Consider the following 19,202-nt stretch of genomic DNA (forward strand, 5'->3'; position numbering starts at 1 on the left):
ACGGCGTTGTCGTGGAAACGGGGCCTGTTTAGTTTCCCGGTTGTCCGCCCTCGGGGATCTTCAGCAGTTAGCTAGCCAGAAGCTAACCGCTAAACGCTGCTTCTGCTTCCAGAGACAGGAAACACCGCGAGGCGCCCTGGCTGTGGCTTCCACACGGACAATTTCAATTGTTTATGCTAACGCTGTTAGCTGGTTAAGCTAATCAGCGATCAGAATAGCCAAAAAATGAGACTTTTTTTACATTTTAACATTTTTTACCACAAATTTCAAGATGAATGGTGGAATCTCCACTTCTTCACATGGTCTTGTGAATGTTCACAAGACAATCTCATGAGAATTTGATTATAAAATAAGAACAAGATTTTTTTAACTATTTGTTAAAGTGGAAAGAAAGTAGAAGTAGTAGTAGTACCACCGGTCACCACAGGGCGGCGCAGTGAGTCGGTCAGTGGAATGAAACTAAACTACATCAAAGTGTTGAACAACAGAAACAAGCAGATTTTAAAGAGACGTTTCTTTTTGTTTGAACATATTTTATGAGAATACGTTTTCTGGACGGAGTATTCAGCGGGTTTTTTGTTTGTTTTTTTCTTTTTGAAGCGCACAGTGACTTTTGGCTGAAGTCAGACTTTGTTTCAATCTTCTATCCTGATTCTGCTTCCTGCTTTCGGCGTTACGCTGCGGGAGATTTGTTTGTTTGTTTTCCTTTAATTACACGATGCCGGAATCAATGAATGTCTTTCTGTGAGTGGATTTAAGATGTGTTCAATAAAGTGACGTTGTACAGTGTTGCTGTTGTTCTTGTGTTGTTCTGTTGTTGTTGTGCTGTCGTTGGTACCACACTCTGGTGAGACTAAAGCCTAATTTATTTGTTTTTGCTGCACAAACGTCATTTAATAAAACTAGCCTTACCTTTTCGTTAAAACCTCCTGAAGCTCACCACTCGCCTCTGTAACATTCCAAATCTATAAATACAAAAACCTTCAAAACAGTGTCAAAAAACCACCAACACTAGTAATGTTTAACATAATTTATATTTATTTTCTTTTGAACAAAATGTTTAATAAATGTATTTGTTTTTACGTCCAAAAAAGATCATGACCCCAGGGACGCGTCTTTATAAATTATTTCATCCAAGTCTTTTTGTAGAAAAAAAAGAAAGTAAATTAGCAAACTAAAGCATCTCTAGTATGACAATATGACAACGTTTCTCTATGGTGGAACCCTTTGTCTCAACTCAAGCTGCTTGTTGGGTTTTTTTTTTTCCAATCTATATTTCTCGAGACCTCTTTTTCCCTCATCTTTTTAAACATCCAACAGTCGTACTCATCACCTCACACCACTGCTTCAGACGACGAGAGGAGGAGGGGAGGCGCAGGGGAACCAGAAAGAAAGAAAACGGGGCTCCTGTGTCTCCAGGACATATTTACAACAGAACAGACAGAAGGTGCAACGGAGAGGGGTGAGTTAGGGGGCGTGTCCTCAGGAGCACGAGACACGCCCACTTCCTGGCCAGACACGCCCACTCTGAAGATCTGTTTTTCCAAAACCAGTTGAAAGAGTGAAAGTTTGGGTTTGGGTTAGTTAGGATCAAACCTTTTGACCACCTAGTTAAATGCCGAGGATTCTGGGAATTTACAGCGACGCCCACTTTCTCCATTGATTCCCGCACTGACAGCAGGATGAGGGTGACTCGCTCACCACTTCACCCAACGGGCGTCCGAGTGGGCGTGGCCTTCCGGGAAGTGGGCGTGTCTAACATAAACTGGCGAGTCAGAGAAGTGGGCGTGTCGTTCCAGAAATGGGCGTGTCTCCAGTGGCTGGAGTAGGAGGGGGCGTCCGCTGGGCCTCATCTCAGAGCTAACAGCTTCCATTAGCATCCACACTTCAAGAAAACAAACAAACAAACAAACAAACATCGAGCAAAACAACCAAAGTGGTGAGGAGTCCAAAGGCAAACTGTCAGAGATCCGGAGGAGGGGGGGCCGAGGGGGGAGGGGCAGGAGGGGGGAGGGGCGTGAAGATGAATTCGGAGCCGTTAATGAGGGACAGAGAGAAAGGAGGAGCTCCCCCAGGAAGGAGGGCGATCCTTCCAAAATAAGACGCACCTTCCTAACCGCCGGTTTTTGGTGTCGGTGGTGTTTCTACAAACCGCCGGCAAAAACAAAGAAAAGCAGATGAGCAGCCCTTGAAAACTCCTCACGCTGACGCTAACACAGCTCGCCTGTGGCCGACGGCGGCCAGAGGCCACTGCAGTCCCATCCACTGACTGACTGATTGGTTGGTTGGTTGGTTGGTTGGTTGGTTGGTTGGTTAGTTGGAGCCACGGGGAGTTGCGACCGGGGTCTCTCGCACTAGCTTGCGTTTGCCTCGCGGGGTTGATGCAGCAGAGAGGCACTGGAACATGTGGAACCTCGTTTATCAAGAGGAGCGCTGACTGATCGGTCTGAGCCGAGGACCTCTGTGGATCGGGACCATCAGCCGCCGTTCCGTCAGTCCGACACCGGGGGGTCGGAGCTGATGTCGGCCATCTTTAATCCAGCCGATCAGCTCCCCGACGGTGATGAAGAACCGACGGATCGCCGCATGGTAAGGCCTACCGAGGTCTGGACGATGTACGGAGCAAAGACCGATGGATCTGAAAGTTTTCTCAAAATAAAATTGCCAGTTTTTGCCAGAGCCAAAACTGGTCCGTACAACGTGTCTGCAGTTGATAAACGAGGCTCCTATTGTTATGGCGTCCTGGATCGCCCCCAGATGGACCCTGGATTGACCCTCGATCGATCCAGGATCGTCCCAAAATCGTCCCGGGTTCATCCCGGAAACAATCCAGGATCGTCCCGGATCACTCCCGGGAAGATCCTGGATCGTTCCCGGGACGATCCCGGGACGATTCCGGATCGTCCCCTTCGTCGGGATAAGATTGAATCGAGGCCTTAAGAAAATCCAGTGGACATTTTGGATCGGTCTGGAGGGTGGGGGTGTGGGTTACTGCTAGAACCGCCCTCAGGGCACTTAAAGTCCAGAGTCTGGTGGAGAACATGTTCCGTCGTACAAGGTCTGAGAAATAGTTGAACACACGCTGGACATCGGGAGATGAGTGGATGAGGGGAGGATGATGGGTGGATGAAGGATGATGTGTGGATGACGGGTGGGTGACGGTAACAGGCGGTGCCTCTGCAGCTGACACATCAACCCCATCGTGGCACCCAGAGCGTTCTAATCTAAGACCCCCCCCCCGTTCCTAACAAGGTGGTTCTGGTTCTGGTTCTAGTCTAGAGCTGGAACCTGACTCAGACCCGGTCCTTCGGTGTTTCCAGTTCCAGTCAAAATAAAGCTGACAGCTGTGAACGTAAGCGCCCAAAAGAAGAAACAAAAATGTGATTTAAACTTTTGTGGACAGGACCGGATCTCGAACCGTGGTCCCCAAACGTGTGAGGCAAGAGCTTAACTACTGACCTCCGATCGGACTGGTGGAACTCAGACGTCAGCTCTGACAGAACAGAACGCAAATTGAAATGCAGATTTTCAAAATAAAACTCGACTCATTTTGATTCATTCAGGCAAAAACAACCAGGAACATCAACAGCGGTTCTCACAGGCTCCCCAGGGAACCAAACTACAACCGGGCTCTGAGTGGGATGCAGGATGTGGGGGGATGAGGATGTCTGTTTCTTCATTCGCTCACAGGGAGGGGGAGGAAAGAGAAGGGGGGAGGGGGGGGGAGGTGAGAAAACATGTGGCTGGAACAGAAACACTGAGCAGGTTTCCAGAGGCCAGAGGTCACTTCTTTTCGGGGTTTGTTTTTTGTTTTTTTTTTGTTTCAAAGGTCTGGGTCCCGGTTGAAGCCCCGCCTCCCGGCTGTGGGCTCCGCCCCCCAGAGTTCACTCCTCGCTGGCCGCGCCCTCCTCCGGGGAGAAGATGGCGGCGGTGGAGTTGTGGGCGGCGGAGATGACGATGACGGTGTGCAGGAGGACCAGGGCCAGCAGGCAGATCTTCAGCCGCCCGCCGCACAGTCTGGGCGTGGCCGCCGAGGTCACCGAGGCCCCCGACGCCCCCCCGGGCGCGCAGGGGGACACTGTCCTTTTCAGGGTGCCGCCCGACGGACCGTCCACTCTGGAGTCCCACCGCACGTCACAGCACTGCGCCTCGCCGGAGGACGGCTCGTCTCCCAGGAGACCTGCGGGACAGGACGGGGTCAGGCAGACTTCACAGTGCAGGAGACATCATCTTGTGCTTTCAGGATAACAGAACCAATGTTTTCATAATGTTCTCATAACACATTGTTCCTCAAACTGTGAGACAATTACCAATTATTCATGAAACTTCATGAAGCGACCTGCTGCTGTACTGGGAGCAGACACTAGGTGTCAGGATTTGACCCTGTCACTGACCTGCTGCAGTACTGGGAGCAGCCACTAGTTGTCAGTAATTCACCCTGTCACTGACCTGCTGCAGTACTGGGAGCAGACACTAGGTGTCAGTAATTCACCCTGTCACTGACCTGTGCAGATGAAGCTGGGGCTTCCTCCGTGGATCAGGTCGTCGTTGTCGGGCAGGATGAAGGGGCAGCTCTGCTGGACCTCCAGGCAGTACTGGTGGCACGGGACCTTCCTCTGACAGGAGCGCTGGGCGGTGGCCGGGAAGTACTGCGAGCAGAGCCAGGGCTTGTAGGCCGTCTGGGGGACGGAGGGGACAGCGGAGAGGACAGCACGTCACTACTCTGTGATTACTCTGGCTTCATGGGTTCGCTGTCTTTGTCCTGGTTTTAGTTCTCTGTCCATGTGTCTTGAAAACAGCCACAAGAAATCAAAGAACCCGTGAAGACAGATGAGAAGACCCAAAACCAGCCGAAGCAGTCACAATGTGAGCAGAACATCTGAACAAAACCGCAAAAAGTTAGACAAGCACAGCAGACTGCCAGGAATGGACAAAGAAAACTGAAAAAGACTGAAACGATAGAAGTTTTCCTGACAGAAGAAGGAAGTGACACAGTCTGTTTTAATACATAATATGACTGCGATTCCAACATGTCATTCGTTTGAACTTTAATATTAATCGGTTTTTAATCACTTCTTTTAATCTAGCATATGATTCAGATTAGAGATGCACCAATGTCAAAGTCTACACAAAGCCTACAGCAACCAGGAAGTAGTGACGGGCTACAGCAACCAGGAAGTAGTGACGGGCTACGGGAACCAGGAAGTAGTGACAGGCTACAGCAACCAGGAAGTAATGATGGGCTACAGGAACCAGGAAGTAATGACAGGCTACAGGAAGTAGTGACAGGCTACAGGAACCAGGAAGTAATGACAGGCTACAGGTAGTAGTGACAGGCTACAGGAACATATTATTATAATAATATTAGTCGGTTTTTAATCACTTCTTTTAATCTAGCATATGATTCAGATTAGAGATGCACCAATGTCAAAGTCTACACAAAGCCTACAGCAACCAGGAAGTAGTGACAGGCTACAGGAACCAGGAAGTAGTGACAGGCTACAGCAACCAGGAAGTAGTGACGGGCTACAGCACCCAGGAAGTAGTGACAGGCTACAGGTACCAGAAAGTAGTGACAGGCTACAGGAACCAGGAAGCAGTGACAGGATACAGCAACCAGGAAGTAGTGACGGGCTACAGGAACAAGGAAGTAGTAACAGGCTACAGGAACCAGGAAGCAGTGACAGGATACAGCAACCAGGAAGTAGTGACGGGCTACAGCAACCAGGAAGTAATGAGAGGCTAGAGCAACCAGGAAGTAATGACAGGCTACAGCAATCAGGAAGTAATGAGAGGCTACAGCAACCAGGAAGTAGTGACGGGCTACAGGAACCAGGAAGTAGTGACAGGCTACAGCAACCAGGAAGTAATGACAGGCTACAGCAACCAGGAAGTAATGAGAGGCTACAGGAACCAGGAAGTAGTGACAGGCTACAGGAACCAGGAAGTAGTGACAGGCTACAGCAACCAGGAAGTAATGACAGGCTACAGGAACCAGGAAGTAGTCACAGGATACAGCAAGCAGGAAGTAATGACAGGCTACAGGAACCAGGAAGTAGTCACAGGATACAGCAAGCAGGAAGTAGTGACAGGATACAGCAACCAGGAAGTACTGACAGCAGAGTTTCCCCTACATACACTTTACTTGGGCGGGCCGCCCAAGCAGATTGACACCCGCCCAAGAAGATGAATGAAAAAAAAAAAAAAAAACGCGCGGTCTGTCTCTCACACTGGGTGTCAGGCTCGCGCACCCCCGTGTACTCTGATCTCTGGACACATAGCATGGAAGCATGCTAGTTTAGCCGCTAGCGGCTACAGGCTAACAGCCTGCAGGCTGCAGATTGTTGCTGGTCGACCGTCCCGGACAGTAAAACTTATAATCAGCTGATTGGCTGATTTTTCCTGCAGAAGCTCCTCGTGCTGTTTTATTGAACAGGCTGTATGTTCTGGTGTGTTTGTTCATATCACGCTGCATGTGCAGCTCTGAGTCGTGCTCCGTGTCTTCTTCTCCATTTGGGAGTTGCTGTGTCAGAGTGACAGCGCCATCTGAAGGCCTGGCGGGTGAACTACATCGTTTTGAGTCCTTGTTATGCTGCGTGGATGTAGATATTTCCTGAAGCGATGCTGTGTGGACAGGAAACTGAGAAGGAGATTATAAACAAACAAGTTGGGCTCATTTGTAATTCAGGGACAGGTAGACATCCAGTTGTGTTCCATTCTCAGCTGCTCAAAACACCACATCACACTGGAAACATCTGGAACCACGGAACTTTAATAATTTCCCATAGTCCTCCAGTCAGCGGATTTTCCCTGAAGCCCACAGAGAAGACATTTACATTACCAGCAGAGTTCTGTCGGATTTGGACGTCTGTTGCTGTGAAAGTTAGGATACATAGATATGTTTTGTACCCTAATCTTGATAAATGTAATAGCATTTCAAGAAAATTGACCCCATTTAATGAGAAATAAAATAATAATAATGTTTGCACCACCTGAGCCCACAGTAAACTGTCATCAATTTAATCCAGTACAATAAAAAGCTGTGATTAAATACCCCCCCAAGTAGATAATTATCGTCCATTTATCGTTATCGAGGTGAACTGCTGAATATTATCGTGATATTGATTTGAGGCCATATCGCCCAGCTCTAGTAAGTGATTTAAACCATAATGCATAAGAGCACAATGTGAATACTTTCAGTTAATTTTCTTGTGCTCTTTTGCATTATGGTTATGCAAGTTTTTTTTTCTCTTTTAGATCAAAACTGAACAGAGGAACAGGCTGCAAGCGGAGCATCTTGCTGCATGCATGCGCATCAGCATAAATGGACCTGACCCCCGATCCTTTCCGTACCGAAAGGCATTGGAGATCTTTTTTACTAAAGCAAGAAAATACACTGCTCTGACACAAACTGTCAGCTTTGCAACTAGCTTTGCAAGTGGCTTTAAATGGCTATTTTTCCTTCATTTTTTTTATTTCACTTTTCTTTTTGGTTCTGTTTATGTTAAAGCAGGCTTAAGATGTATCTAGAATAAATAATACATGGTTCATAAACCAGTTTGACTAGGTTATTGTGAATGCACTTATCAAAGACCGCAACGTCCTCCTACACCGCCCGGCCCACCACCACAAGTAAATTCTCAACCTCGGGGAAACACTGGACAGGATACAGGAACCAGGAAGTAGTGACAGGATACAGCAACCAGGAAGTAGTGACAGGATACAGCAACCAGGAAGTAGTGACAGGATACAGCAACCAGGAAGTAGTGACAGGATACAGCAACCAGGAAGTAGTCACAGGATACAGCAACCAGGAAGTAGTGACAGGATACAGGAACCAGGAAGTAGTCACAAGATACAGCAACCAGGAAGTAGTGACAGGATACAGCAACCAGGAAGTAGTCACAGGATACAGCAACCAGGAAGTAGTCACAGGATACAGCAACCAGGAAGTAGTGACAGGATACAGCAACCAGGAAGTAGTGACAGGATACAGCAACCAGGAAGTAGTGACAGGATACAGCAACCAGGAAGTAGTGACAGGATACAGGAACGAGGAAGTAGTGACAGGATACAGCAGCCAGGAAGTAGTGACAGGCTACAGGAACCAGGAAGTAGTGACAGGATACAGCAACCAGAAAGTAGTGACAGGATACAGCAACCAGGAAGTAGTCACAGGATACAGCAACCAGGAAGTAGTGACAGGATACAGGAACCAGGAAGTAGTGACAGGATACAGCAACCAGAAAGTAGTGACAGGATACAGCAACCAGGAAGTAGTCACAGGATACAGCAACCAGGAAGTAGTCACAGGATACAGCAACCAGGAAGTAGTGACAGGATACAGGAACGAGGAAGTAGTGACAGGATACAGCAGCCAGGAAGTAGTGACAGGCTACAGGAACCAGGAAACAGTGACAGGCTACAGGAAGTAGTGACAGGCTACAGGAACATATTATTATAATATTAATCGGTTTTTAATCACTTCTTTTAATCTAGCATATGATTCAGATTAGAGATGCACCAATGTCAAAGTCTACACAAAGCCTACAGCAACCAGGAAGTAGTGACAGGCTACAGGAACCAGGAAACAGTGACAGGCTACAGGAAGTAGTGACAGGCTACAGCAACCAGGAAGTAGTGACGGGCTACAGCAACCAGGAAGTAGTGACGGGCTACAGCAACCAGGAAGTAGTGACGGGCTACGGGAACCAGGAAGTAGTGACAGGCTACGGGAACCAGGAAGTAGTGACGGGCTACGAGAACCAGGAAGTAATGACGGGCTACAGGAACCAGGAAGTAGTGACAGGCTACGGGAACCAGGAAGTAGTGACAGGCTACAGGAACCAGGAAGTAGTGACAGGCTACAGGAACCAGGAAGTAGTGACAGGCTACGGGAACCAGGAAGTAGTGACGGGCTACAGGAACCAGGAAGTAGTGACAGTCTCGTCCTGCCTACTGAAGTTGTTTCACCGTACCTCTCAATTTGGGGCTTTTCTGGATGGAAGGATGGAGGCATGGAGAGGTGGAGGAATGGGGGATGGAGAGGCTGAGGGAGAGAGGTGGAGGGGTGGAGTGATGGAGAAGTGGGATGGGGGAAACCACAATTATCAACAGAACCAAAACAACAGAGACAGGAAGACCTGGGTTCTCCTGGAAGATGTGAGCCAGCAGTTGCTACGGTAACGGCTTTTTCTGCTTTTCATTAGACGGGTACTGCCCCGCTCACACTCTGTGTGCTCACGTTTCAGCGTGTGTGTGTGTGTGTGTGTGTGTGTGTGCGTGCGTGCGTGTGTGTGTGTGGGGCGTGAAAAGGGAAGCTAGCGGGAGGAAATTGAGTTAGTGAGGAAGCAGGCTGCAGTCTGATTGGATCAGGATGATGTGTGAGCAGTGAACCTGGGAGGCTTCAGCAAGGCCCTGAAGCTGGAGACAGACGGGAAACATCCAGACCGGGGGGCATCCCTGAGACTCAGACCTCAGGGGCTCAGCCTCAGCCTCATTTCTCCCGTTTCCATGGCAAGCGGGTTGGAATATTTTCAAAAAGTGGCAATTTCCCAAATATTTAGTCAGAGTGTTTTCAGAAAGTGTTCCAGCTAGATCAATGCAGAATAAAACACAGTGAGAGTCGAAGCAGAACATGGCCGACTGTGACATATCCACCAGGCCTGAGCGGAGCACACAGCAGGCCTGCTGGACTGACTGGAGCTCCAGCAGCACCCCTCCAGGCAGGCCCTCACAATCCTGGGACGAGCCACACATCAAGCAGGTCTACAGTTATTTATAGACCCCATCCTCTCAATCAGCACTTTGTCACTGTGTTTCATCAGATCTATAACGTCTACGGGTGCTGATTCTCTGGAAAACCATCTCCGTGCTGACTGGTGGGTCGGCGTGCCCGACGAGAGCTGTGAACAACTGAACTCTTCAAACTTCACTCTATTCTACTCATGGTTGCTGGAAATACTACCAACAAATCCAGTGGTCAGGTTATGGCCAATCTGTACTGAATATATAGTCAACCTGTAGTGAACCTGAACCTGTAGTGAACCTGTAGTGATAACTGACATTAACGTACGTCACAGAAATGATTTTCCACATCGTCTTAAATTAACTTAGCTTAAATGTATCAGTTGTTAAAAAAGACCTTTTAAAGTTCTAAACCCCTCCCTGAGTAGTGAACCCCCCTCCCCGTCCAGTGCTCTCTGCTGCCCGGACGCTTCATTGTGAGAACTGTAAGGAAGCACTGCAGCAGCAGCCCGCCCTCCCTCCCTCCCTCCCTCCCTCCCTCCCTCCCTCAGCATTCAGCTCGGGGATCTGTCCATTCATAAAAGACGCTGCTGTGGTGGAGTGGGCCGGGCCTCTCTCAGAAAAACCCTCCAAGGTCAGCGCTCACAACCGCCGCAGGAAGGCGCAGTGGCGGAGACGGCAACACACCGCAACAGGGTGATGGGAAATGCGCGCACACGCGCACACACACACACACACACACACACAAATATTAAATCAGAGGCTAACAGAGGCTGATCACAGGACAGTCACATGAGATAAAACACCAACACTGAGCAGGAGTGATTGATGGGTGGGAGGAGCTGAAAACACACACACACACACACACACACACACACACACACACACACACACACACACACACACACACACACACACACACACACACACACACACACTTCCCTGGGAATGGGACCCTCGGTGTATTGTCATCCTCTGAAGAGAGCAGAACCTTCCAGGGGACCAAACACAGCCGTCCTGGACGTCCTGCCGTATGTCTCCACAATGTTTGAACATTCACTGTTCAGGAAACAACATCCTCTCAGAAACTTGTTTTCATCCAGATGTCGATATCAACAGATATCCACCATATTGGTATCGGTCCAAAACATTCAGCTCAATTCACTGACTGAGGAGATGAGCAGAACCTGGAAGTGGAGCTCAAGGTGAAATGTTCATCTCCATGGCAACAGGTGAAACAATAAAAATGATGTAGTGTCTCTAAAAAGTTGTTTATCCCCGTTTCCATGGAGACAAAATGGAAGACTTTTCAAAAAGTTGTTTATCTCTGTTGTAACCACAACAAAAGCAGCAGGAGACCACCGGAAAGACTGTCAACGGACCACCAGGAGACCACCGGAAAGACTGTCAACGGACCACCAGGAGACCACCGGAAAGACTGTCAACGGACCACCAGGAGACCACCGGAAAGACTGTCAACGGACCACCAGGAGACCACCGGAAAGACTGTCAACGGACCACCAGGAGACCACCGGAAAGACTGTCAACTGACCAAAAGGAGACCACCGGAAAGACTGTCAACGGACCACCAGGAGACCACCGGAAAGACTGTCAACGGACCACCAGGAGACCACCGGAAAGACTGTCAGCGGACCACCAGGAGACCACCGGAAAGACTGTCAACGGACCACCAGGAGACCACCGGAAAGACTGTCAACGGACCACCAGGAGACCACCGGAAAGACTGTCAACGGACCACCAGGAGACCACCGGAAAGACTGTCAACGGACCACCAGGAGACCACCGGAAAGACTGTCAACGGACCACCAGGAGACCACCGGAAAGACTGTCAACGAACCACTAGGAGACCACCGGAAAGACTGTCAACGGACCACCAGGAGACCACCGGAAAGACTGTCAACGGACCACCAGGAGACCACCGGAAAGACTGTCAACGGACCACCAGGAGACCACCGGAAAGACTGTCAACGGACCACCAGGAGACCACCGGAAAGACTGTCAACGGACCACCAGGAGACCACCGGAAAGACTGTCAACGGACCACCAGGAGACCACCGGAAAGACTGTCAATGGACCACCAGGAGACCACCGGAAAGACTGTCAACTGACCAAAAGGAGACCACCGGAAAGACTGTCAACGGACCACCAGGAGACCACCGGAAAGACTGTCAACGGACCACCAGGAGACCACCGGAAAGACTGTCAGCGGACCACCAGGAGACCACCGGAAAGACTGTCAACGGACCACCAGGAGACCACCGGAAAGACTGTCAACGGACCACCAGGAGACCACCGGAAAGACTGTCAACGGACCACCAGGAGACCACCTGAAAGACTGTCAACGGACCACCAGGAGACCACCGGAAAGACTGTCAACGGACCACCAGGAGACCACCGGAAAGACTGTCAACGAACCACTAGGAGACCACCGGAAAGACTGTCAACGGACCACCAGGAGACCACCGGAAAGACTGTCAACGGACCACCAGGAGACCACCGGACAGACTGTCAACGGACCACCAGGAGACCACCGGACAGACTGTCAACGGACCACCAGGAGACCACCGGAAAGACTGTCAACGGACCACCAGGAGACCACCGGAAAGACTGTCAACGGACCACCAGGAGACCACCGGAAAGACTGTCACGGACCACCAGGAGACCACCGGAAAGACTGTCAACGGACCACCAGGAGACCACCGGAAAGACTGTCAACTGACCAAAAGGAGACCACCGGAAAGACTGTCAACGGACCACCAGGAGACCACCGGAAAGACTGTCAACGGACCACCAGGAGACCACCGGAAAGACTGTCAGCGGACCACCAGGAGACCACCGGAAAGACTGTCAACGGACCACCAGGAGACCACCGGAAAGACTGTCAACGGACCACCAGGAGACCACCGGAAAGACTGTCAACGGACCACCAGGAGACCACCGGAAAGACTGTCAACGGACCACCAGGAGACCACCGGAAAGACTGTCAACGAACCACTAGGAGACCACCGGAAAGACTGTCAACGGACCACCAGGAGACCACCGGAAAGACTGTCAACGGACCACCAGGAGACCACCGGAAAGACTGTCAACGGACCACCAGGAGACCACCGGACAGACTGTCAACGGACCACCAGGAGACCACCGGAAAGACTGTCAACGGACCACCAGGAGACCACCGGAAAGACTGTCAACGGACCACCAGAAAGTATCTGTGTTCAGACTGTCATCAGAGTGTTCAGACTGTATCAGAGAGTTCAGACTGTATCAGAGTTTTCAGACTGTATCGGAGAGTTCAGACTGTATCGGAGGTTCAGACTGTATCAGGGTGTTCAGACTGTATCGGAGTGTTCAGACTGTATCGGAGTGTTCAGACTGCATCGGGGTGTTCAGACTGTTTCGGAGTGTTCAGACTGTATCGGGGTGTTCAGACTGTATCGGAGTGTTCAGACTGTATCGGGGTGTTCAGACTGTATGGGAGTGTTCAGACTGTATCAGAGTGTTCAGACTGTATCAGAGTGTTCAGACTGTATCGGAGTGTTCAGACTGTATGGGAGTGTTCAGACTGTATCAGAGTGTTCAGACTGTATCAGAGAGTTCAGACTGTATGGGAGTGTTCAGACTGTATCGGAGTGTTCAGACTGTATCAGAGTGTTCAGACTGTATCAGAGTGTTCAGACTGTATCGGAGTGTTCAGACTGTATCGGGGTGTTCAGACTGTATGGGAGTGTTCAGACTGTATCGGGGTGTTCAGACTGTATGGGAGTGTTCAGACTGCATCGGAGTGTTCAGACTGTATGGGAGTGTTCAGACTGTATCAGAGTGTTCAGACTGCATCGGAGTGTTCAGACTGTATCAGAGTGTTCAGACTGCATCGGAGTGTTCAGACTGTATCGGAGAGTTCAGACTGTATCAGAGTGTTCAGACTGTATCAGAGTGTTCAGACTGTATCGGAGTGTTCAGACTGTATGGGAGTGTTCAGACTGTATGGGAGTGTTCAGACTGTATCAGAGTGTTCAGACTGTATCAGAGTGTTCAGACTGTATCGGAGTGTTCAGACTGTATCAGAGTGTTCAGACTGTATCGGAGTGTTCAGACTGTATGGGAGTGTTCAGACTGTATCAGTGTGTTCAGACAGTATCGGAGTGTTCAGACTGTATCGGAGTGTTCAGACTGTATCGGAGTGTTCAGACTGTATCAGAGTGTTCAGACTGTATCGGAGTGTTCAGACTGTATCAGAGTGTTCAGACTGTATCGGAGTGTTCAGACTGTATCGGGGTGTTCAGAGTGTATGTGAGTGTTCAGACTGTATCCGAGGTTCAGACTGTATCCGAGGTTCAGACTGTATCAGAGTGTGCCAGCTGAGCGCCACAGTGCCATGGAGCAGTGGTTTCCTCCAGTCTGAGCCAGAGCGGCGCCTCAGAGATCCAAACCAGGTGCATTCTGGTAGTCAATACGTTCATATGGTCCCCAAAACTTTTCCCCTTGGCTACTACCATGAGCGGTGTGCACGATGCCAGTACAGCGTGACACGGTGCCCCTACAGCAACATGCAGGTTACATCAAGACACACACACACTTTATTGTGATAGCGTTGTGAATTGCATTCATGCTCTTCATTACTTGGTATGTTAAACTTGAATATATTCATATTTTGATGTCAGTCGTGAGGATATCTTAATCATTTACTTCATTTAAACTTTTGCGTGTGTACCTCCAGGACCACAGTGTTGTCCATGTCTGGAACGGTGTATTCTGGAGTTCAGAAGGTAACAATAATATAACAGTCAGAATTTGATTTTGTCTATACTATACTAGGAAATTATACTGTACTGATTGTTGAAATAGAATTACATTACTGAAAAGAGAGGAAAGTACCACTTTCTCTGACTAAAGCCAGACTGAAGCAGTCCTGGGTTATTCTGACTAGAATGCTCAGACCTTTAGTCCAGTTAAACCTGACTACACAAAAAGAGTATGAGCGAGACCAAAACTAATAAAAACTGAAATGACAGGTCGACACAAAGATGAGACTAAAACTAAAATCAAAACAGGACAGAACCAAGAGAACTGTCCAAAAACACACTCACTCTCCCAAACTGGCCCCTGCCTGGAGGGTAACTGAACACATTCAGAGTGATCACTGTGACACAGCCCAGACGCAAACTGCTTCTCCTCATTCATTCATGGCTTCTGCTTCTGATCAGTGATCAGAGGGTTCAGGGGTCTGAATGGAGCCAGGTCCAGGTTATCAGTGGTCTAAACCCCCCTACCCCCCTCCTCCTCCAGTCCTGAGCCAACAGACCTGTTCCGGACCATTAGCCAGTGAAGCTGCTCTTGACTTAATGAACCCTCCATGTGGAGATGAGCACATGTTGACATTACACATCAGGCTGCTGCCTGCTGGCTGTACAGCTGGAGGACCTGAGGGGCCGGGCCAGGACCTGGACCCGGACCCGGAGCAGAGGGGCCCGGCCCGGGACCGATCAGGGACCAGGACCTGGACCTATCGCTGGCCCAAACCTGGACCAGAGGGGCTCAGACCTGCACCGATCAGGGACCAGGACCTGGACCATTCAGGGCCGAGGACCTGAGCCAAAGAGGAGATGAAGAAGTAAGAAACCTTCTCTCCATGGTGACAGGAGGAGGAGGGCAAAGATCAACACACACACACACACACACACACACACACACACACACACACACACACACACACACACACACACACACAGTCTCGTATTTCTATCCTCGTGGGGACCGTCCATTGACTCCCATTCATGTCTAGCCCCTAACCCTGACCCTTACCCTAACCCTAACCCACACCACAACAAAGCCTAACCCTAAAGAAATGTTTTTGCACTTTTACTTTTTTCAGTAACAACAACATGGTCAAGAAAACACTGTTTCTCCTACTTAGGACCGGAAAAAGGTCCCCACAAGGCACGTCGTTCCACGTTTTGCTATCCTTGTGGGGACATTTGGCCCCAACAAGGATAGAAATACGAGAACACACACACACACACACACACACACACACACACACACACACACACACACACAGGCCACTTGGTGAAGTGATCGTCTTTCAATCAGAAGGTTACAGGTCGGGATCAATGGATGAACTACAATTAATGAATACTACCTCCATTGGATAGAAGTTACACCGACAACAACGGATGAATGTTAACTGCAACGGATGAATGTTAACTACAACTTATGAAAGTTACACTAACTACAATGGATGAATGTTTGCTACAACGGAAGAATGAAAGTTTGCTACAATAGATGAATGAATGTTTGCTGCAAAGGATAAACGCTAAATACAATGGATGAATGTTGACTACAACGGATGAATGTTAACTACAAAGGATGAACGTTAACTGCAACGGATGAAAGTCACAGTAACTACAATGGATGAATGTTATCTACAGTGGATGAATGTTCACTACAACGGATGAATGTTAACTACAACGTTAACTACAACGGATGAATGTTACAATAACTACAATGGATGAATGTTATACTATCTACAACGGATGAATGTTACAATAACTACAATGGATCAATGTTACACTAACTACAGCGGATGAATGTTATCTACAGTGGATGAATGTTATACTATCTACAACAGATGAATGTTTACTAAAGCAGATGAATGTTACACTAACAAACTGAAGCTGGGCTGAAAACAATGGAAACGATCAATAGAGAAGAAATCTATTCACCAAATCCTCTCTATCTGTACACCCCCCTACACCTGCCCCCCCCCCCCCCCCCCCCCCCCCACACACACACACACACCTGTAGCCCTCTACACCTGTAGCACCTCCTATACCTGTAGTCCCCTGGCTATGCCTTTAGCCCCCCCCCCCACACCTGTAGCCCCCTCCAACCCCTGTACCCCCCCTCTCTTACCCCTGCACCCCCTCCCTCCCCACGCGCAGCCTACCTTGCAGCGCTCCATGCACGTCCTGACGGAGAAGGCGGCGGGCTCGTACTTCTGCGCGAGCGCCTCGAAGTCCTCGTACTTCTCCTGCGCGTGCTGGTCGTAGCGCTGGTACGCCTGCACGCACAGGCTGCAGCGGCCGGCGTCGCCGCCCAGCAGCACGTCCAGGCTGCAGTTGAGGTTGTCCGGACTGGCGGCGCCGCGGAACAGGTCCAGCAGCGAGTAGGAGTTACAAAACGACAGGTACAAATCGCTCACGTTGCCCCCCCGCTCGGCGGGGGACGAGGACGCCAGGCCCGCGCACAGGCGGTCCGCGTCCGCGTCCGCCAGCGCGAGGCAGTCCGCGGAGACGCGGTCCCGGTGGCAGGCGTCCATCCGCCACCAGGTCCCGCTGGAGTTTCCTAGAAAAATATGCTGGGGGGTTCCTCTGAGGCTGGGCTGCGGGGGGGGGAGGAGGAGGAGCCTGTCCCGGGTCCGGGCCAGCAGCGTGGCCTCGGCGCGGAACCACAGGCGATCAGAGAGCAGCACGGTGAGGAAGAGGAGCGAGGCCAGGGACAGCCGCCATCTCTGCGCCCTCTCGGAGTCGGTGAATGGCTTCTGGGTGTCGCGGGGGGGCTCGAGCCAGATTCGGACGCCGTCGTCGTCTGCTTGCTGCCAACACGTCCCAGCACCCCTGGTCATATTTTGGGAACCGGCCGCCTCCACCGTGTGGGCTCCGCCGCCGCTGCGCTCATGGACCGGGGCTCCGCGGAGCGTCGGGCGGCTGCTCGGTGCCTTCAGCGGCGCTTCCCATCCGAGAGGGGCAGGAGACGGGCCGCATCCTCCATGGCTGTCCTCCTCCTCCTCCTCCTCCTCCTCCTCCTCCTCCTCCCCGCCGCGCCGCTCCTCTGCGCAGCCTCGACTCCCGTTACTGGAGCGTCTCCCCCGGCCTCGGTGCGGCGGGGCCCCGCATGGCGGTGTGCGGCTGCGGCTGCGGCTGCGGAGTGGCGCTGGGCTGCGGGCTCTGCTTCTCTTCACCCCGCTGCCGTTCCGTCAAGGTGCCGCCATGTTCGCCCGGAGACGGTGTGCGAGTGGCGCGCGCCAAGCTGGACCGAGTGCGCGGCCAACAGGGGCGGCGCTTCCGGCGGGGCCCTCCACAATAAGACTCACCGTCGCCTCCATGTTTTCACTTGCCCTGTGTATTTGGAGTGTATTTCTTGACCAAACTAAATCCGGTGGTTGGAGTTGGGCCTTTTAAAGTAACGCAGTACTTACTGTGCTGAGTACTTAGTTACTTTTAAAAGATACAAACTCAGTTACTAACTGTAACTGCCTCCTGGACTTAATGCCATGATGACGTCATTTACAACTTATACACTGTAGCAACTCCCGAAGGCTCTACATGACGTCATCACACCAGGAACCAGAGATACAGTCATAGAGCCCTGATCATAGAGCAGGTAGAGATACAGTCATAGAGCAGGTAGAGATACAACCATAGAGCAGATAGAGATACAGCCATAGAGCAGACAGAGATACAGCGATAGAGCAGGTAGAGATACAACCATAGAGCCCTGATCATCGAGCAGATAGAGATACAGTCATAGAGCAGATAGAGATACAACCATAGAGCCCTGATCATCGAGCAGATAGAGATACAGTCATAGAGCAGGTAGAGATACAACCATAGAGCCCTGATCATCGAGCAGATAGAGATACAGTCATAGAGCAGATAGAGATACAACCATAGAGCAGGTAGAGATACAGCCATAGAGCCCTGATCATAGAGCAGATAGAGATACAGTCATAGAGCTGATAGAGATACAACCATAGAGCAGATAGAGATACAACCATAGAGCAGATAGAGATACAGTCATAGAGCAGATAGAGATACAGCCATAGAGCTCTGATCATAGAGCAGATAGAGATACAGTCATAGAGCAGATAGAGATACAACCATAGAGCAGATAGAGATACAACCATAGAGCAGATAGAGATACAGCCATAGAGCAGGTAGAGATACAGCCATAGAGCCCTGATCATAGAGCAGATAGAGATACAGCCATAGAGCAGATAGAGATACAGCCATAGAGCCCTGATCCTTCAAATACAGCTTTTAAATGGAAGTACAGACATCTGTTGACATATATCTATGGCAATAGATGTGGAAATGTTATCTGCAGTTAGAAATGAAGCGTGATTGATCTCTTGTCTCACAGCAACATTTCAGCCCGAATAGAGATTAATGTGGTGTTTCCTGTTTGTAATCTATTCTGTCAACAGCTCCAGCTCTTTCACCATGGAAACGCATACAAATGCAGAACTATACCAATTGCAAAGCATTTTCATGTGAATGTGAAACTTTTATGAAAAAAACATGCGTTTTCACTTTAAATGCTATTTTTTACTTGATGTTCATTCTTTTAACACCTATTCTCACATTTTCTTCAGATTTAGAAAAACAAAACCATTAAATCCAAAGTCTGTTCTTATTCTGTTCACTGCTGCTGCT

The 19,202-nt window shown here is 49.9% G+C and overlaps 2 protein-coding genes across 4 annotated transcripts in view; one reads left to right on the forward strand and one right to left on the reverse strand.

Moving 5' to 3' along the window:
- Positions 1-789, forward strand: part of cd99 (CD99 molecule) — a 14,840-nt gene extending 14,051 nt beyond the window's left edge. For all 3 annotated transcript variants that reach the window (XR_003931018.1, XM_030087144.1, XM_030087145.1), the window contains one exon: positions 1-789. This exon is cut by the window's left edge. The gene's annotated coding sequence lies outside the window, so the exon portion shown is untranslated.
- Positions 790-1,193: 404 nt separating this feature from the next.
- On the reverse strand, positions 1,194-17,813 carry LOC115385057 (transmembrane protein FAM155A-like). The gene is made up of 3 exons (XM_030087137.1): positions 16,715-17,813; positions 4,505-4,679; positions 1,194-4,180 (listed from the first exon to the last, which is right to left on the reverse strand). Exons 1-3 carry the CDS (start codon positions 17,390-17,392, stop codon positions 3,885-3,887), a joined length of 1,149 nt encoding a protein of 382 aa, XP_029942997.1. The 5' UTR covers positions 17,393-17,813; the 3' UTR covers positions 1,194-3,884.
- Between the last annotated feature and the right edge of the window lie 1,389 nt (positions 17,814-19,202).

Source organism: Salarias fasciatus, unplaced genomic scaffold (assembly GCF_902148845.1).
Source record: "Salarias fasciatus unplaced genomic scaffold, fSalaFa1.1, whole genome shotgun sequence".
Classification (NCBI taxonomy): domain Eukaryota; kingdom Metazoa; phylum Chordata; class Actinopteri; order Blenniiformes; family Blenniidae; genus Salarias; species Salarias fasciatus.

Coding starts and splice junctions, on each gene's coding strand:
- LOC115385057 (XM_030087137.1), bottom strand. CDS start 17,392: ATGACCAGGGGTGCTGGGACGTGTTGGCAGCAAGCAGACGACGACGGC. Junction 4,680..16,714: donor CGTGCATGGAGCGCTGCAAG/GTAGGCTGCGCG, acceptor TCCGTCCCCCAG/ACGGCCTACAAGCCCTGGCT. Junction 4,181..4,504: donor CCCCAGCTTCATCTGCACAG/GTCAGTGACAGG, acceptor CCTGTCCCGCAG/GTCTCCTGGGAGACGAGCCG.